This window comes from Staurois parvus, unplaced genomic scaffold (assembly GCF_062004578.1).
Source record: "Staurois parvus isolate SC_StPar_1 unplaced genomic scaffold, SC_StPar_1.0 ptg000669l, whole genome shotgun sequence".
Classification (NCBI taxonomy): Eukaryota; Metazoa; Chordata; class Amphibia; order Anura; family Ranidae; genus Staurois; species Staurois parvus.
The window spans coordinates 1,232,908-1,252,764 of NW_028318465.1; the positions used below are offsets into that span (position 1 = coordinate 1,232,908).

At 42.2% G+C, this 19,857-nt stretch overlaps 1 protein-coding gene across 1 annotated transcript; it reads right to left on the reverse strand.

Moving 5' to 3' along the window:
- Positions 1 to 2,633: 2,633 nt before the first annotated feature.
- Positions 2,634 to 12,482, reverse strand: LOC149447806 (thiol S-methyltransferase TMT1A-like). The gene is made up of 2 exons (XM_089652027.1): positions 11,934 to 12,482; positions 2,634 to 2,931 (listed from the first exon to the last, which is right to left on the reverse strand). The coding sequence occupies exons 1-2, from the start codon at positions 12,429 to 12,431 to the stop codon at positions 2,695 to 2,697; spliced, it is 735 nt and encodes a 244-aa protein (XP_089508153.1). The 5' UTR covers positions 12,432 to 12,482; the 3' UTR covers positions 2,634 to 2,694.
- Between the last annotated feature and the right edge of the window lie 7,375 nt (positions 12,483 to 19,857).

Consider the following 19,857-nt stretch of genomic DNA (forward strand, 5'->3'; position numbering starts at 1 on the left):
AAAAGCTTGCTGCGCTTCTTCCTATCCGCGGCCCGCCAATTGATACCCCTCTTCGTCGACCCCCCCGCCCCTCCCCTTGTGGGTCTCGGTGCTAAACGATACCATGTGCATGGAGGAAATGTTGGCATTCAATAACGACACTTTCGATAAACACAAGTCGTTGTGGTCGATCTGGCTCCACTTCTCATCCTCACGCCTGCGAAATCTATGCGCCCCTGATGGGACTTGATGGAGTCATACTCAACGTCCCCAGGCACACACCCCGAGTTGACTATCAGACACACCCTTAGGGGGTGACCAAGGGGACCACCCCGGTGAAATACCAGCGCCGGATCTCCTAACAGGCCTGCTCCGGCCAACCTCCCCACCCAGGATCTTCTCCTCTCTCCACCCCTTTTTTTACTTCCCCCCCCTCTCTCCCCCCCCCCCGTCTCTTCTCTGCGCCTCTTTCTCATTCTTAATTTTCTTCTCTCTTTTCCTCCTGCCCTATTTCTCGTTCCCCCTGCCCCTCGCTCGCTTGAGCGTTTCCATTACTTTCTACAAGGGTTTCTCATTTAGTTGCTAAGGAATTACTGTATCATCTTTGAACATCGTATGTTGGGGGATGCTATGAATAAGATCCATATCTCCCGCGTCCATAGACTACACTAATCCCTTTTTGAATGTTCCTATTCACCCTTGCCACTGTTGATGTCCTCATAATTCTCTCTTTTTCACTATGTATTGTTTGATTTATTACAAAACCAAATAAAGACAAAATTTCCCTCTAAATATCTTGGAATTAATACAATTACCCTTACATACTTATATATCAAATAATAACGGGCAGCCCAGTTGCTAAATGGTTATCACTTCTGCCTGGCAGTACTAGGGTCATTGGTTCGAATCCCAGCCATGGCACCACCTGCCTGGAGTTTGCATGTTCTCCTTGTGCCTGTGTACTCCAGTTTCCTCCCACATTCCAAAGACATGCTGGTAGGTTAATTGGTTCCGGTCTAAATTGGCCCTAGTATGTGTATGTATGAATGTAAGTTAGGGACTTTAGATTGTACACCCCTTGAGGGTTAGGGACTGATGTGAATGTACAATATATATGTAAAGCGCTGCGTAAATTGACAGTGCTATACAAGTACCTAAAATAAATAAAAAATAATGTATGCCCCCTGATCTCCCAGCTGCAGCAAAAGCCCAAGCAGTGGATGAATCTGCCACTGGATCTTATGGGTAGAGTTAACAATAATAAAAATGATTTTCCTACCTAAACTGCTTTATATTTTTGCCAATTCCATTTGCAAAATCCCAGTGCTATTTTTTAAACAACTTGATGTCATATGCTCCACTTTTCTGAATTGCCTTGGATAACCTTAAAATTACCCATTATGTTAGCGGACTTGGTCTTCCCTGACTTTTATGTCTACTACCTAGCCTCCCAACTGGTTTACATCCATGATTGGTTTCATCCATCCCAAGCTAATGCATGTACAACTACTGAAGCTGCCACAGTGTCCTCTTTTAAATCTCTGCATAATATTATATACAGGTGCCAAGTACTCCCAATGGCTGGAAACACAATGCTGGCCACCTCCCTCTCTATCTTTCTCTGGATACAAAAAGCCTGCTCACCTGACTTCTGGCCATCCTCCCTAATAACCCTTTATGGCTTATTTCTTCCTTTCCTGGATTACTTTCCATCCCCAATACTTGGAGATGTCCTTTCCAAGGAATTAAATACCCAAACTACTTATATACTGGGGTTTAAAACTACAAGAGGACTTTAACCTCCCGTACACATTTCTGTTCTATTATTACCAGCTCTGACATGCCATCCAGGCCCAATTTAGGTCTTTAAAAAAACTCTAATTTCTACCCTAGAAATACTATTAAGGAATCCAGCTGAAACTTGATTACTATCAATGTATTACTCTGCGCTCACTGCCAATTCTAAAACTAGATATTTGGCAGCCCAGCATAAGTGATCCCTAGACTCCCTACCGGCCCTCAAACGCATGGATTCTGACTGGTCAGAATTTGAGAAAACTAATGAGAATTCAATAATCTCCTCTAATGATAGGATTATCAAATTGAAGGTATTCAAACCACAGCCATCTTACATCATCCAGGTTACATAAAATGGGCCTTCACCCAACAAGTGTTTTAGGTGCTGTGTAGCCCTAGTCAGCTTTCTACACTGCTTCTGGAACTGCCCTCTAGTTCATGCCTTTCTGGTTGAGAGCAACACATTTATATCAGCAGCACTGGGCCTTCCTAACATATTACATGTTAAGAATTGTCTATTGGGAGTATTCAGTGATATCGCCATTTTTAACTATACTAAATGTTTGTTGTGGATTATGTGCAGAATACCATTCTACTTACATGGAGGGGACCCTCTTTCTCACTTGGCTGCAACTAATTAATGTCCACCACTTTATAAACTCACCTACGAGCTAAAAACAAACAAAAAAAAAGAGTTAAGATACAATATAGGACTGTTGGGTTTTTAGCCCAATGACTACACATACAGGAAACTAGGACTTTTATGCTGTTTCTCTGTTTTGCCAATGTCTTGAACAATTTAACTTTCTTTACCCAAAGTAAGTCTTTTAATACCTTTTGTAATGAGACATGAGACATTTTTTTCTCTGTATTGTCTTTATTTGCAAAACCAATAAACATATCTTAAAAATAAAAAGTTTATTTCAGGGCATATCCAATGATGTGGGGTTTGACAGGGCTGTATTTAAATGGAGCAAGGATATGTCTAAGTTTGAGATCAGAAAATTTGGATTTTTCCAGATATTTCCATGTTTCCTTAGTTAGCCGGCATCCATCCCCTATGTGTTTCCAAGTTGGATTCAAGATTTCCTGAAAAAAATAGTTCCAAGAGGAAGGATCTGCCTTAACGTGTTCAATGAAGTAAAATGCTCCTCCCTGCAACAGAACAAAGAGCAACATTAAGTCATAATCCTTCATGTCTAAAAACTGGAGATCATGACATTGAGGGGGGGTAGACACTTTTGTAAACCTGTTTCGTCTCAGAGCTCGACCTAATGAGTGTCAAATCATCAGTCTACTTGAACCCAGCATCTCATAGCAGACTAGATAAATATAGACACTGTCCAGACCCCTGAAATATTGAGACGGATCTTGCTACATCCCCATGCCATGTGCAGAAAATCACCTATTTCACAATCACCCTTATGACAGGTAGGAGTAGGTCTTATGTGCATTTTATACAACCAAGCCGGGGTGTAGTAGTAGGTAATGTGGCTGAATACGTTTATCCCTAGTAAAAAGAGTGTGTATTAAACAGTTCCTGACAGTTTTCGGAGGTAAGATCTGGGATATCTCTTAACCACTTATTCTGCACAGTAGAGAGAGAGGTGTCATAGCCATCCATGAGTAAAGAATAATAAGTAGAGATGAGTCTGATATGATCAGGACACAGGAGGGCTCGTCCAAGTTTTGAGTTCTTAAGGCAAACATTCTGGAGCCGAAATGGGCCTCTGCCGCATGTACAGTGGCTGAATGACCATCGTGCAGGAATGTGCAACTCATGACATAATCGTGTTAGAGATTTGAGCGAGCCCCTTCGTACATTTGATGTAAATAATATACTCTACGTCTTGCCCACAGGAGACCACACTGGAGTGAAGAGAATGTGGGAGCCTAGGGTTGTACCATAATGGTTGATTAGGGGAACAAATATGGTCTTGTTCAGCCAGTAACTGTGAGCACTGCGTGTAAATATGAAGGGACATGCTTAATAAATTGGTGTCCACAGATGTAATGAGAGTCTATATAGCAAATTGGATAGGGTCTCATAGGAGGAAACTAATGCAGCGTCCATAGCAGTCATTGCATTATTAACTTGTGGAAAAATCCACCAATGCACATAAATAAGTTGGGCAGCATAGTAATATAAGCAAAGGTTGGGAAGTGCTAGCCCCCCTCCCCCATTTCTAAGGTGGTCAGGGACAGTCTGGGGGATTAAGGGTGCCAAAGAAAATTTATAAGAATAGAATCAATTTCTCGAAAGGTTTTCTTAGGAATGAAAGTGGGTGAGTTAGCTAAAATGTATACAAATTTTGGAAGAAAAACCATCTTGAATAAGTTCACCCTACCCATAAGGGTTAATGGGAATGTAACCCATTGGGCCACTTTAGTACAAAATGAGGAGATGCAAGGTACCAAGTTAGTTTCAGAAAACGTAGAGGAAGTTGAATTTCAATACCTAAATATCAACATTTCGAAGAGGTCTGCAGTGGGAAAGCCACTGGTAAACTAAAAGATGGGCTTCAGTCTATTGGAAAAATATGAGATTTAGTTGACCTTAAATCCTGAGTATAATCCGAAACCTTAAATGAAATTGAGGACCTGTGGCACCGTGGCTTGAGGATCTGAGAGGTATAACAACATGTCCTCTGCATAGAGCAAGACTCGTTCTTCTAAAGTACCGACCGGATTCCCCTTAATCAACTGGGAAGTCCATAGAAGTTTGGATCTGTCACATTTAGGTCTGGAAAGTCCATTTACATCCAACTGCCCCCAGACTTTACAGAGCTTCTGATCAGGTTTGTCTGAAAAATTGATAGGCCGACCTCATCATACCACTTAAGTGGGGCCTAAGTCTACCCAGACTACCAAGACAATAAAACTAACAAAACTATAGCAATAAACAGGGACTCATTTGCAGGCATTACCAATGCACGTCAAATGTGAGAGAAGGTCATGACAATTTATAGCAAAAAAGGCTACACAATTACGGTGAGGGTTCACAGACAGTGGACACAGGGACATGACACTGTTGAGTAGTGCACATATAAGGAAGCAGGGATTGTACAGAGTCTTTGTTGCCACAAGGGAGCTGTTTTTACATACCCCACACTTCCAGGTTCACAGCTCGTAAGCAGGACTAAGGGGTAATCACTCTTAGGGGTGATTACCAAATAGAAATTTGTGATATTAAATATGCAAATATTTGCATTTTTTCCATGCGCTAAAACAGCAATGAGCTTAGACAACTTTTATGTGTATTCCATTATAGCGTGTATCAAATCATAAATGCTGTATTGAAGAGGGGAAAAAGTGAACAGCGGCATTGCAGGAGGGAGAGGAGAGATGGATATGTATGAATGGACAGCACACCACTGTCATGCAACAAAATGAACAAATTGTTTTTCCACAATCCTTTTACGTTGACACAAAAACACTATATAAGTGTGCATGTAGAAATTGGAGCATTTTCTCCCTGTGCCAGTCTTTGTCAATACTCCCCAAAGAACTTAATTATAAGGACACCTAAATAATACTCTACGTTCCTTTTAATCAAGCCACATTTGTTACTTTTAGCATAGCATATGTTTCTTTCATAGATATTAAAGGGATGAAATTAAAATAAAATATAAATCAAATACAAATTACTTCAACCCCTTCCTGCCTGCCACTGCTCTTTAACTGGGTCTTAAGATGGGGGGGAAGGGGGATAGGATGGACTTCCTGATCACATGACCTATAGCTCCCAACTGCCCTACATTTAGAGGGACTGTACCTTTGTAGAGACCAAATTCCGATGACTTACCATAGAGATGACCAATGATCAGAACTTCCCTTATTTTCTCTGTGGTCTAAGAAACCAGAAGTGACAAGGAATTTGTCACTTGTGGTTTCGCTCAGATGTAAAAATGCTGAAAGCAGCTGATCAAACTGATCTTGGTTTGCTCAGTTGATTTAAGGGCAGAGGAGAGATCTGGGGTCTAATAGACCCCAGATGTCTCAGTACAGAGAACCTGTCACTGCCTATGCTATCACAAGGGATGTTCAAATTACTGATGCTTAACAAACATGATTTTGTAGTGCAGCTGCAGTGTGAGTTTTGATGCGATTTGGAAACATGTCAGCCAGCAGGGATGAGTCACTGGTTGTTAAGGAGCCGGCACCCACAATTCCTAACAAAGATGAGTCATCCCTGTTGTGGGGGACCCCACGCAAAAAAAAACAAGAAAAAATGTGTTGGGTCCCCCTAAAATCCATACCAGACCCTTATCTGAGCATGCAGCCCGGCAGGCCAAGAAAGTGGAGGGGTAAGGGAGTGGCCCCCTTCTGAACCATATCAAACCACATGCCCTCAACATAGTGGGAGAACTCTGGAAGAGACCCCCTGGCAAAGCACCTTGTCCCCATGTTGACAAGTATAAGGGACTCTTTGCCTTTTCCCCACAACCCTGGCCTGGTAATTGAGGGGGTATGAAGGTAGCTTATTGGAATCTGAAAGCCACCTTTAGGAAGAGGGCCCCCAGATCTTGGCCCCCCTATGTGAATGAGTACTGGAGAAGATAGGCAGCTGGGTTGTTGTCCAGGTCAATAGCAGTGAGCTTATGTGCTTTATCTCATATGACCTTTGTACCCTGTACAATCCAATCATGATTTTATAGCGAATTTATATCGATTTTATATCAAAGAATGTTGTGTAAAATCCTATTCAGAGTGTAACCCCGACGAGATTCTGGTTTCCATTTTAACCACTTGCCCTCCTGAGGATTTACCCCCCTTAATGACCAGGCCTCTTTTTGCTACTCGGCGCTGCACTAATTCAACTGATAATTGCGTGGTCATGCAATGCTGCACCCAAACGAAATTTACGTCCTTTTTTTCACACAAATAGAGCTTTCTTTTGGTGGTATTTGATCACTTGTGCGCTTTTTATTTTTCACGCTATAAACAAAAAAAGACCGAAAATTTTGAAGAAAAACTATATTTTTTACTTTCAGCTATAAAAAATATATAGTAAACTCAAAGTTAGTTATAAATTTAGGCCACAATGTATTCTGCTACATGTTTTTGGTAAAAAAAATCCCAATAAGTGTATATTGACTGTGTGAAAGTTATAGCGTCTACAAACTGGTATAGATACTGCAATTGACGCCATTTTTTTGCTACACAGTGCTGCGCTAGTTTAACGGACAATTGCGCGGTCATGCAATACAGTACATAAATGAAATTTATGTCCTTTTTTCACACAAATTGAGCTTTCTTTTGGTGGTATTTGATTGCCTGTGCAGTTATTTTTTGCGCTATAAAAAAAAAGGCTGACAATTTTGAGAAAAAAAACAATATTTTGTACTTTTTGCTATAAAACACGTCCAGTAAAAAAAAATGTATAAATCAAATTTCGTCATAAATTTCGGCCAAAATGCATTCTGCGACATATCTTTGCTAAATAAAACCCCCAATACGTGTAAATTAATTGGTTTACGTGAAAGTTATTGTGTTTACAAATGGCGGGAAAGATGCTTGGATTTTTAATTTTTTTTATACTAATAATGGCGGCGATCAGTGACTTATGGCGGCGATCAGCGACTTATGGCAAGACTGCGGCGGACATTCTGACACTGGGGGGGAACTGACTTGGGGTCACTGACATCCCCAGTAACACCAATACTGTGATCAGTATTGCAAAAATAACCACTGACACTGTACTAATGGCACTGGGGAGGAAAGGGTTAACTTTTTTATTCACAGAAAGGGTTAACTGTGTGAGGAGAGTGTTTTACTAGGAGGTAGGGATGTGTACTGCGGGGGACATGCTGATCGGGAGAGATAAACTCTTCTCTCCCGATCAGCGTGTCAGGAGCTGACGGGACTGACAGAAAGCAGAGCTACTGCAGCCCTGCTCTCTGTCAGTGATTACCGCTAATCGGTGGGACACGGCTGGTAATGACTGGCCGTGACCCGGTGACTGGCACCCATGGCCGGGATCGGCGGTGCAGATAGGGCGACGGTGCGCCTTGTACGCAGCCCCTACCTGTTTTGCAAACGCACATTTTAAAACATGCTCTTGCCCATCCGTGCCGACCTGCCACCGTATTTCTACAGTGGCTGGTCGGCAAGTGGTTAAATATTGAAAACATCTCTCTTATGCAGAGTTTCAGAAAAACCACCTCCCCCTCAATTATGAGGGGGTGCCTCTTTCTATACCCAGTACTGAAACCAAGCTACTGTAATATCTGTATTATGCTTTTGATTAAAGTGTTTGCTAAATTGGTGGGTTAATTGGACATACTGTATCTCCTAAATGGTCCCCTGTCCTATCTTTGAGACTTTTAGACATTTTGCCAACATAATGGGTTCCAAACACTTTACAAATAATAGGTTACACAATATTTCTTGTAATGCAATTTATGTATTGCCAGTTTTCCTATTTTTCTCCCGAAGAAGTAGACCTGATACATTTAGTGACTTGACTTGAACATGGGCATTGCACTGAAATATTTTATTACTGCAGATGAATGTGCCCTTATGCCTCAATCATGTGTGCTATAGGAACCATGTAGGCAGGCACAGTCTATTTTCTGCACCGCAGGTGGCACTCGTCCACAGCGGCAATGCAGATGGGGGAGGAAGTCAAGAGGAGCTAATTTCTTCTATGATTTCCTTGGTCTCAGTGAGGTAGCTATCCTATTGGATGCTGGCACCTCATGTGACTTTGGTGGCTATCTTGAGTCAGGCAGAGTGTATTTAAGATCCTGGCTCCCAGGCTTGCCATGCATTTTGAGAGTGGTCAGAGTAGGGAAAAGTCACTGGGTGTCAGGGACAGTACTTAGTGTCTGGGAATGATTCCAAAGGAGTAGGGAAAGTGCAGGGTCATGCCATCCTTCCTGGAAGCCTCCCTATTGGGTTCAGACCATTGCACAGAGCAGGTGAGCATAACATGTTTATTATTTTTATAAAAAAAAAATGCCTTGGGTAATATGACATGGCATTTAAAAGGGTGTTCCCATAACAAATTTGATCATTTGTATTTAACTATACCAAAAAGGTTTCCAAACTAAGATTACCATCAACTATAAATAATCAATATTAATGAAAAAAATATTGAATTTGTATTCTAAATGTGTTATTGCTACCAAATTACTAACATGCCAACTTAGCATAGGGTCATGCGATACCTTCCTCTCTATGTCCTGGTCAGAGCTCACCCACATAAGCTTTGCGTGCCAACCTAGCTTGGGGGCCATGCTAAACCACACTCCTCCTTGTGAACTGATATTTCCAAAAGGCCATGTACAAATTAGTAATGGAATGTGAAAAAGAGAACACATAAAAGCCTCCAGCACCTATAAGTATTACTGGCCTTCAAAACAAAATGATCAAATACAAAATCCAAACAAATTGACACTGCTTGCAACCCAGTTTTGTTGTGTACATGAGTACACATGGGCACTGCCCACATGGCTGCGTCATTCAGGGGTGCAATGCCTGACAGGCTGAAGTGTAAAAAAATAATGAATACACATATTTTTTACCTGCAAAAATGTGCATTTTGGGGGGGGGGAAAGATGAATTTAGCCTTTAAAAAGCAGCCGATTGGTGACCCAGTTAGGGCAAAGCAACAGGTTTGTTTTAAAGAGACACTGTCACTTTGGAAAGGTGAGTATCAGTGGGTTGGAGGGTGGGCTTAATAATCAGCAAAACCCCTGCAAGCCTACATCCATTGCAGCTGGGCGCTTGGAACTGTGGTATTACAAACCCCACATTTTCTGATGCAGGGAGAGGGGGGGTGCCATTAGAATTAATAGCAACCCTACATATCTGCAAAATAGCAATGGGCATTTGGTAAACTGGTTCCATCACTTTTTATACTAGCCATTTATTGCGTATGTGGAACAGCCTCCATACGTGTCAGCCCTTCATGTGGGACGATTCCCATCTTTTCAGCCCTCCCATACCTTGGGGCGATCTTCCTTTGCCCAGTTGATGGAGTATAGGTAACTTTGTTCTTTTTTTATGTTCTTCCCAACAAAGAATCACTGACCAAAGACCCCAACCAGCTAGAATCTCTTTCTTCTGCACTCTCCTCCTTTGCACAGTCTATCAGATCCTTCTTTCCAAAGTTCATCTCCATCTTCCATCATGTGCATCCAAATGGGCAGATGATCTTGATAATCAGCTGTCTGAGAAAGACTGAACAAAAGCGTTTGTTCTTACTCATTGTTTATCTCTGGCCAGCAAGGCACAGGAAACCAATTTCAAATTGCTCACCAGATGGTACTGATGCCCTACCTTACTTCACAGTATATTTCCCTCCAGTTCCACCTTGTGTTGGTGTTGTCATGCTGTTCCTCGTTCCTTGCTTCACGTTTGGTGGGAATGTCCCCCCATCCATGCCTTTTGGGCCCTCAATCCTATGCATTTATACTGCTGTTACAGACTTGACTGTTCCAAATACACCATAGATTGTTCTGCTTTCTGTCCTACTTAGTGCTTTCAAACATAATAAATGTCGGCTTCTACATCATTGTTTGACCGCTGCCAAACTGGTCATCCTTCATCACTGGAGATTGTCAAATGTTTTGACACTTTTGGAGTGGGTAGAGAAGATGGATCACATTGAATGTATGGAGTCTCTCCTGGCTCAGGAATTGGGAACTTATGAATGTTGTCATTGGACCTAGCTACCCTGGAATGTGTATAGAGAATCCTCTGCTTTGAGAGATCTCCTAGCTGACTAAATGGGAGTTTGTCCTCCCATTCCTACTGGTGAGTCTTTTTTTTGACTGTCCCACTCAGGTAGTGCCCTCTTTCCTCCCCCCCTCCCTCCTTATCTATTTATATAATCCTTTTTTTTCTCTTTCTTTCTCTTTTTGGACACTGGGACCAGGTAGGGTGGTAAGATTGTCCATATCAGTATGCCCCATCTATCTTTCCTCAGGCCTAATTTTCATTCACTCACCCTGTTGGGCTTCAGCCAGTTTAGCTAATACTTCATTGTCCTTTCTGTTGATGTATGATGTAAGTACTCTTTATGGGCCTATTTATTTCTGTAACTACCATTTTCTGTATGGTCATGGGTGTTGTACTCTGTACTGGTCGCTGTCTTCGTCCAACCCTGAGTCATTTTTTTTTCTATTTATTTGTCCTATTGTGATTGCACTCCATTTTTATTTGTTCCCTCCTTCACCTAAGCTTGTACTCTTTTACTGTAGTTTACATTTTGTGGTCATCCTAGCTGGACATTTCCTTTATTTTTGGAACCTATATAAACACTTAAATAAACTCAGAATGAACATAAAATAGCAGCAGGTTTCTCCTGTGGGTTGGGGAATGCAAGCAATTAGCATGCGTTCCCCAACCCACATATGTGTGAACCTAGGCTTAGGAATATTCCCCCTTACATCTTTTCAGGACAGGAAGTGATGGGAAATCTCAAGTGATGGGACAAAGACAATAATAGATTTTTAATAGAATAAGGAAGGGTTAGGCTTTCTAACAATGTTTTTTATTGCTGTCATGGTGACACCCTATTTTTTTAAATGGCTGTCACATAAACAGGAAGTGAGATGTAATCTCCCCAGCTGGATCACAGACACTAGATTTACATTTCAGAGCATTTTCTGGAGTTCCATGCAAAACCAAGCTTTCAAGGAACATCTTGATAGATAGTGTTGGTTTTGCATAGAACTACACTAAGTTATTTGAACTGAAATCTGATGTGCTGGCTTCCTTCTACACTAGTAGTGCCATAGTACACTTTACAGTGCTACATTTGGCTGAGTATCCCTTATGATAATATCCATTAAAGAGCCAATGCGGGGAAGGTCACACACAAAAACACATGATTAAAAGAGCAAGGAAGGATTAGGACTCCTGACAGTTTTTTGCTGTCTGTACCTTCCTGTCAGTTTACACCTCAATTTGAATGGTTGTCAAATAAACAGTAAGAGAGGGAACATGCCTCCAATGGGGTCACAAACAGAAATAGAAACCTAGAGTAGAAGAAAGCACACCATTAAGAACCCTTAAGATACTGGGAATTAAGGATTGTTTCCTACTACATCTGAATGTGATTGTTTACATGCCACTCATATACCCTATAGTAATGAATTAACATCTAAAGTACATGTGAGCCACCAGAAATACTCTTACACACTTACAGGTCTCAGCACACGATGAGCTTCCTCCAGAATCCCTTCAATATTGTTTACAGAGCACAGCACCAATGTGCAGACCACAACATCCATGGATCCACTCTGTATCTGGACCATGTTCTCCCCTGGAGCCACCACAAAGGCCTGGAATTGGACATGCTGATTCTCTGCTAGGCTGTTGCTCAGAAACTTCTTGAAGTTAGGGTTAGGATCTACACAGGTGACTTTACATCCTTCAGGATAGAACTGAAAGTTTGCTCCGGTGCCGCAGCCCAGCTCCAGGACTCTGATCTCCCCAGAAGGGCCTCTGAAATCATTCAAATTCCTGAAGAGCTCCTTCTTGTGCTCTCCCATGTATTTGTTGACTTTCTTGGTCACTTTTTGTAGAAGGTAAGGAAATACTTTCTTGACCATGGGATCCCACAGGCCCAGGAAAGCAAGGATGTGTATCGGTAGTGCAATGAGAGCTACACATATCTGGAAGAATACAATATGCACGGCCATTGTCAGAGTGCAGTCTGTAATGTGTGCAGCCTGCGTGTGAGCTGAACAGGGAGGGGGCGGCCGCATTATTACTGCTGCTGGGTGACAGAGCAGGAGGGGCATTGCTGATAAAAGTGAAACAGTAACCTTTACACAGGAAAAGGAGTGCAAGTGTCATGTGGAAAAGCTAAAGTGTTTGCTTTGGGTTCATATTGTATATATTATGTCTCCTATGAATCAAATGCCTTCAGGCATCTTTACTTTGCAGCACTGAGGCTTGGGAAGTGTTCTGAGGAAGCATTAGCTGGCTGCTGAGAGACCACAGCCTCCCAAGATTCCACTTAGAGGTTATTTAACAAGAAACACAATAGGCTCTTGCAGACTATTCCTCCAGTTACAGGCATGAAGAACGTATCAATAGACTATCAGTGCGGTGATGTCACCACACTTGTGCTCTCATGAAAACTATGACTGCTCTGCCTCTGTGGCAGATGGGCCTTCTGTTTTTTTCCATTGACAGACTCCTGTGAATAAATGGCATGGCTGTGTGGGCAAAGCTGTGCTGAATTCAAATAATGACAGGTGTTGGCGTTGAGAAAAACCCATAGATTCGATAAGGGTAACATGTTACAAATGAAACATGGTCAGAGAGATTGACTTCTCTTTTAAGCAGATAAGGATATTGTATTCCTGTGTTTGACATGCATTTGGAACGTACATCAAATTCAGGTCAGTAAAAAATCCTATTCACTTTAATTGAACTGCACACATGAGAGGTCAAAAACTGAATTTGATCTACTTTGCGTTGCACTGTTTCTTTGGAAGCAGCTTGTCTTATAAAGGAGCTTTTGAGCTGCTGGCAAAGCAGGGCAAATGCAGCCTTTTCTAGTTAAATGAAAAATGCAGCATTTGGCTAGATTGCCCATCAACAAGAACCCCTAACCTACTGGAAATTCTAGTGTCCTGGCTGTCATGGTTACCTCTGGCTTCGATATATTTCAAGTCACTGAACCACCTGTGTCAGGATTACTATACAACAGGATTACTAGGATTACTATACAACAGGGGTAGGTAACCTTTGAGAGGTAGAGATCTGGACAACATGGTAGAGATTAACGTTCACCTGGGTTCAGCGGCCCCCTTTTTTTTAAGCAGTTAAGCCCCCAATAAAAAGAAAGGACAAGGACATCACAGAGAAAACTTATAAAATCGATGTCATTGTATACCTTAAAAGTTAGCTTCAGTGACCCCCACAAGTCTGATACATGAGTCCATCATGAAGGCAGAACCACTGGAACTGCAGACTGACATGCTGGACTAGTTTCAGGCCTTGCTATCCCTGCTTTCTGCTCTGAGTTCTGGCTAGTGTAAGTAGTATGTAGAGCAGTGTACAGAGGTCAGTAGTGTGCAGGGCAGTGTACAGAGGTCAGTAGTAGGTAGAGCACTGTACAGAGATCAGTAGTGTGCAGAGCACTGTATAGAGGTCAGTAGTATGCAGGGCAGTGTACAGGGATCAGTAGTGTGCAGAGCACTGTACAGAGGTCAGTAGTGTGCAGGGCAGTGTACAGAGGTCAGTAGTGTGCAGGGCACTGTACAGAGGTCAGTAGTGTGCAGGGCAGTGTACAGAGGTCAGTAGTAGGTAGGGCAGTGTACAGAGGTCAGTAGTAGGTAGGGCAGTGTACAGAGGTCAGTAGTGTGCAGGGCAGTGTACAGAGGTCAGTAGTAGGTAGGGAAGTGTACAGAGGTCAGTAGTGTGTAGAGCAGTGTACAGGGGTCAGTAGTGTGTATGGCAGTGTACAGAGGTCAGAAGTAGGTATACAGAGGTCTGTAGTGTGTAGGGCAGTGTACAGGGGTCAGTAGTAAGCAGGGCAATGTACAGAGGTTAATAGTATGAGGAGCAGTGTACAGGGAAAAGTAGGACAGTGAAGAGGGGTGAGCAGGACAGGGGGTCAGCAGGGCAATGTACAGGGGGGTTAGGAGGGCAGGGCACTGGGGGCTCAGGAGGACACACCACTGGGGGGGGGTTCAGAAGGGCACACCACTGTGGGAGTCAGAAGGGCACAATATGGGGGGGGGGGCAGGGGGGCATGGTACAGGGGTTCAGAAAGGCACACTACTGGAGGGGGTCAGGAGGGTACACCAGTGGGGGGGGGGCATCAAGTGGGTACACCACTGGGGGGGGATCAGGTGGCTATACTCTGGGGGGGGGATCAGGAGGGAACTCCACTGGGGGGAATCAGGAAGGCACACCACTGGGGGCTCAGGAGGGCACAGATGTGGATTCAGAGCAGCCCATTGCTTTGTGTTCACTGTTCTAGTGCTGGTCCCAGCCAGCCCTCCTCTCTTGTCCATTCCACATGATGTCATCCACAAGTTCCTGGATGGATTGAAGAGGAGGGCCAGTGGGGATAGGCACGATACACTCCTGGGATGAGTTGAGGTGTGTTCACACAAAAGCGCAAACCTGTCAAGCTATCCATAGGCCAGAGGCAGTCCCCGCCCTGCAGCCACATGTAAGCAAATTGCATCCTGTGGGGCAAGTCATGCCTTTGCCAGCTAGAATTGGCTATAGCATGCCACCACTATGCTATGCAGCTCTGCCAGTTGGGGATTGGCAAGGCAGGGATGACATCTACAATCTGTTTCCCTGTGTAGCTGTATAGAAACAGGTGTGTATCTTCTCTGGACTTGTTAGGGAACCTTTCCCAGCCCCAGAGTTGTCAGTGTTCCATGAGTCTAAAATTGGTCTGCTTGCTGGTTCCAGGTTAGTCACCAAAAGATTTAATGTATATGTCTATTCAAACCTTTTTCTTGTTTTGTATAGAGGTTCTAAATGCTGGGAGGTAGAGGCAGGCATATGGGTCATATGATTGATGTGATTGGCTGTCACAGTATTCACATGATTGGAAAGCTCCTGACTGTAAGCATGCATCAGGAGCTTCCCGTTCCCGCTGGTAATTGTGCTGGGAGCGGCATTAAAGCCCACCCAGTGAAAGGCTACATATATGCATACATCCAGCAGGAACAGGTTAAGAACCGCACTTGTGCACTGCCCTAAAGCTCTATGTGTATTGAATTGTCAGTGGCCCTCCAAGACACTGTGCAGTAGACAGTACATACAGTACACTGTGGTGTGCTGAGTTGCTAAAAAAGATGTCATATGCAGAATTTTATGAATGGGCTGCCTTAAAATAATTCACGTTAACATGTTCTGTCCTAATGCACTGAAATTTAACATGTGCCGAGTGGTGCATTAACACACCACAATAGAACACTTCAAGTAGAATTTTACCACCACAAAAACCATGTGCAAGCAATCAGGCTTTTCATTGCAGAAGAGACATAAGTCATTGCAGGAGAATATGTTTCTTCTGCAATAACACATTATTACCCATATTCTGTCTTTCTTTGGAATGAATACTGAGCTGCACATGAGAAGCTTAGTGTACATTCTCAGTATGACTCAGTGTCGGAATAAATTAACTCATTAACTCCTGTGCACATGCATGAGGTTTATGTCATTCCGGGCTAGCAAATCAAGTTGGCCAGACTAGGCAAAGATGTCATTGTCCCCAAGGAGGTATGTAGGTGTTGGATTGCTACAGGGTGTTAAATATTGTCAGCTATAGTTGTTTGAAGTTTGAATGAGCCCTTTTAGAGGTTTCCCCTCATTTATTGTCAAAGTCGAAATCAGGGATTGCAAGATACAAGATTGAACTTGTACCTACAGGTAAGCTTACAATCAGGCTTACCTGTAGGGCTTCTGTCTGTAGGTAAGTCTGTCATATTGTGCTAGTATACTGTACATTATGGGATAAACCTGCAGGGGACCTACTTTTTTTTTTAGCTGTTTACTACTTACTGCAGATAAAAAGTGTTTAAAATGACACAAACATTATTATCTGGTACAAAGTATTGCAAAGTTATTTACAAATGGAATAAAGCGGGGTGTTTCTCAATAATGTTTAAATGTTAATGGTCAACAAAATAAAAATATTTACATAGTCTGGCTGAAAAAAAGACAAAAGTCCGTACAGTTCAACCATTAAAAAAAAAAGTTATAATTCTACACCCACAGTTGATCCAGAGGAAGACAACCCCCCCCCCCCAACAAAGCATAATCCAATTTGCTCCTGCAGGGGAGAAGATCACCTTTACCTATAAATGTTAGTATCCAGTTAAATTCTGTGTATCCAAGAAAGAATCCAGGCCTTTTTTTAAAGCAATCCACAAACCTCCTTTGCCATATAGTTGCCCAGTTAAACAGTGCATTGAGACATCCTATAAGGACGTTATTCCACTGCACAGCTTGGTGTCATCTGCAAAGATTGAAATGGTATATTTAATCCCAGAACCTATATCATTTATAAATATATTAAAAAGTAAGGGTCCCAATACTGAACCTTGGGGTACACCACTGACAACCCTAGACCATTCAGAGTATGAATCATTAACCACTACTCTCTGAATACGATCTTTTAGCCAGTTTTCTATCCATTTACATACAGATTTTTCCAAGCCTGCAGACCTTACCTTACACATTAGCCATGTGTGGGGAACTGTGTCAAACGCTTTTGCAAAATCCAAGTATACCACGTCCACCGCCACCCCTCTGTCCAAGGTTTTGCTCACCTCCTCATAAAAAGAAATCAGATTTGTTTGACAACTTCTGTCTTTCATGAATCCATGCTGTCTGTTGCTTAAAATATTTTCTTCCAGCAAGAACTCATCTATGTGGTCTTTTATTAAACTCTCCAGTATCTTCCCAACTATAGAAGTTAAACTAACAGGTCTATAATTACTTGGTAAAGATTTTGACCCCTTTTTAAAGGCAAATATGTCTTTATTATTTTACATATATTTAACAAACATAGTATGAGAGGTAATCAGAACATGTACAAGTAGATAAACAACAAAAAAAACATCACAGATGAGGTTATGATCCATATGGATGTAAGAAAATGATACAGTAAAATTGCCAGAGGAAAGGATCAATATCAGGTATAACATAATAAAATATCAGGCTGATATCCCCGGGCGGAATGTCTGAAACAATATGAGAGAACTCCATATAACCAAAAATATAAATTAAAAAAAAGAAAGAGAGAAGAAAAAAAAAGAAAAAGGAAGGGGGGGGGAGAAAAAAGAGGGAGTTGGGAGACGGGGACATAAGAGAGCCACACCGTAGACCCGGTTATATACAACAAAAACTTGTCGCCAGAAGGGTTGTATTTGATCACAATCCCACCAAATGTGGAGCTGTGTACCAACAGCTCTATTACAGCGCCAACAAAGATCAGGTGTAGAAAGAAAGATTTTGTGTAGGGAGAGAGGATCCCTGTACCATCAAAAAAGAAGCTTAAAATTCTTTTCTTGTGAGTAGCAAGAAATAGACGATTTATGAGTAAAGTGGAATGATGTAGACCAATCTTTCACTGAAATGTCCTTCCCTAGGTCTCGAGCCCATGCCTAACTGTAGGGTGGGAGTTCAGAGTGAAGAGCATTATGGAGCACTTTATAGAGAGAAGCTAGGACGTGGACCCCTTTTTAAATATTGTTACCGCATTGGCCTTACGCTAATCCAGTTGTACTATGCCAGTCATTAAAGAGTATCTAAAAATTAGAAACAATGGCTTTGAAATGACGAGCTCAATTCTGTAAGGACCCATGGGTGTATGCCATCCAGTACAGGTGCTTTATTCACCTTTATTCTGTCTAAATATTCTTGGATCATATCAATTGTGAGCCAATGTGGATCATCTAGAGCTGTGTCAATACCATGCCTATTATGGACAAGAGCTCCCCCATGCTCCTTTGTATACACAGAGCTGAAGAAGGTATTTATTAAATTTTCCTTCCTTTTGTCCCCAGTCAGCCACTCTAGATTATTTTGTAAAGGGCCTACATGCTCGGACTGGAACTTTTTACTATTAATATATTTGAAGAATTATTTGGGTTTGGTCCTGCTATCTTTTGCAATCTGACGTTCGTTTTCAATTTTTGCGGCTTTGATTTCCTTTTTGCATATTCTGTTATATTCTTTGCAATGTTTAAACGATGATAGCATCCCTTCATTTTTATATTTAATAAAAGCTCTCTTCTTATTATCTATAGCTTGAGTGCTTTTATTTTTTCTGTATGTGCTCGCTGTTTACAGCTAACAATAAATGAAATCATGTTATGGTCACTGCTACCCAGATGTTCTTTTACATGGACATTCGTAATAAGCTCTGCATGGTTTGAGATTACCAGGTCCAGCAGAGCATCATTCCTAGTAGGGGCTTCTATGAACTGTGCCATAATTTTCCTGTAGGTTTACATTTTTTTTGCCCTTTAACTGTTCCTGCAGTATCATTACTCCTGTCAATTTCCAGGTAGTTAAAATCCCCCATTATTATCACTGTCCCAGCCCTTGCAGCAGTTTTGATCTGTGCAAGGAGCTGAGTGTCCACCTCCTCACTGGGAGGCCTATAACAAACTCCAATGATTACCTTTGTAGTACGCACCCCCATGTGCAGTTCCAACCATAATGCTTCAGCCTCATAACACTCTCCATCAGCTAGGTCCTCTTTCACACTTGCTCTGAGATCACTTCTCTCATAGAGACAGACACCAACACCTTTCCTATTTACCCTGTCTCTCCGAAAGAGAACATAGCCAGGAATATTAATGGCCCAATCATGTGAAGAATGAAGCCAAGATTCAGCGATACCAATTAAATCATAGTTCTGTTCATGCACCAAAGCTTCCAACTCTCTTATTTTGCTTGGCAGACTTCTGGCATTGGTAAACAAACACTTTAATCCACTGACACCTTGTGCACACGTATTTTGCATATTTTTTTATTTTCATACAAATGGTACCGATTCCACTGGTTGTTTGTAAAATGGGAACCTTCTTATTATTTGTCATAGCCTTCCCATCTTTCCCCTTTCCACCCACCAATAAGTACTGACCCCTGTCTGATCTAACTACCCCGTTATAATCGAATTCTTCCTTCCCCTTCGATCCTAGTTTAAATACTCCTCCAGCCTTCCCATAAACCTTTCCCCCAGCACAGCACACCCCCTTCCATTTAGGTGCAAACCATCTCTAGCATATAGGCTGCACCCCAATGAAAAGTTGGCCCAGTGCTCTAGAAACCCAAATCCTTCCCTCTTACACCAGGTCTTTAGCCATGCATTGAGTTCTCTAATCTTCCCCTGTCTTTCCTGAGTTGCGCATGGCACAGATAATATTTCAGAGAATATCACCTTGGAGGTCCTTCCTTTCAACTTGCAGCCTAGTTCTTTAAATTGATGATTAAGGAGCCTCGACCTTTCATGTATTCTGTCATTGGCTTCAACATGGACCAAGACAGCTGGGTTATGCCCAGCCCCTCCTAGTAATTTATCAACCCAGTCCACCACATGCTGAAACCTGGCACAAGGGAGACAGCAAACCATTT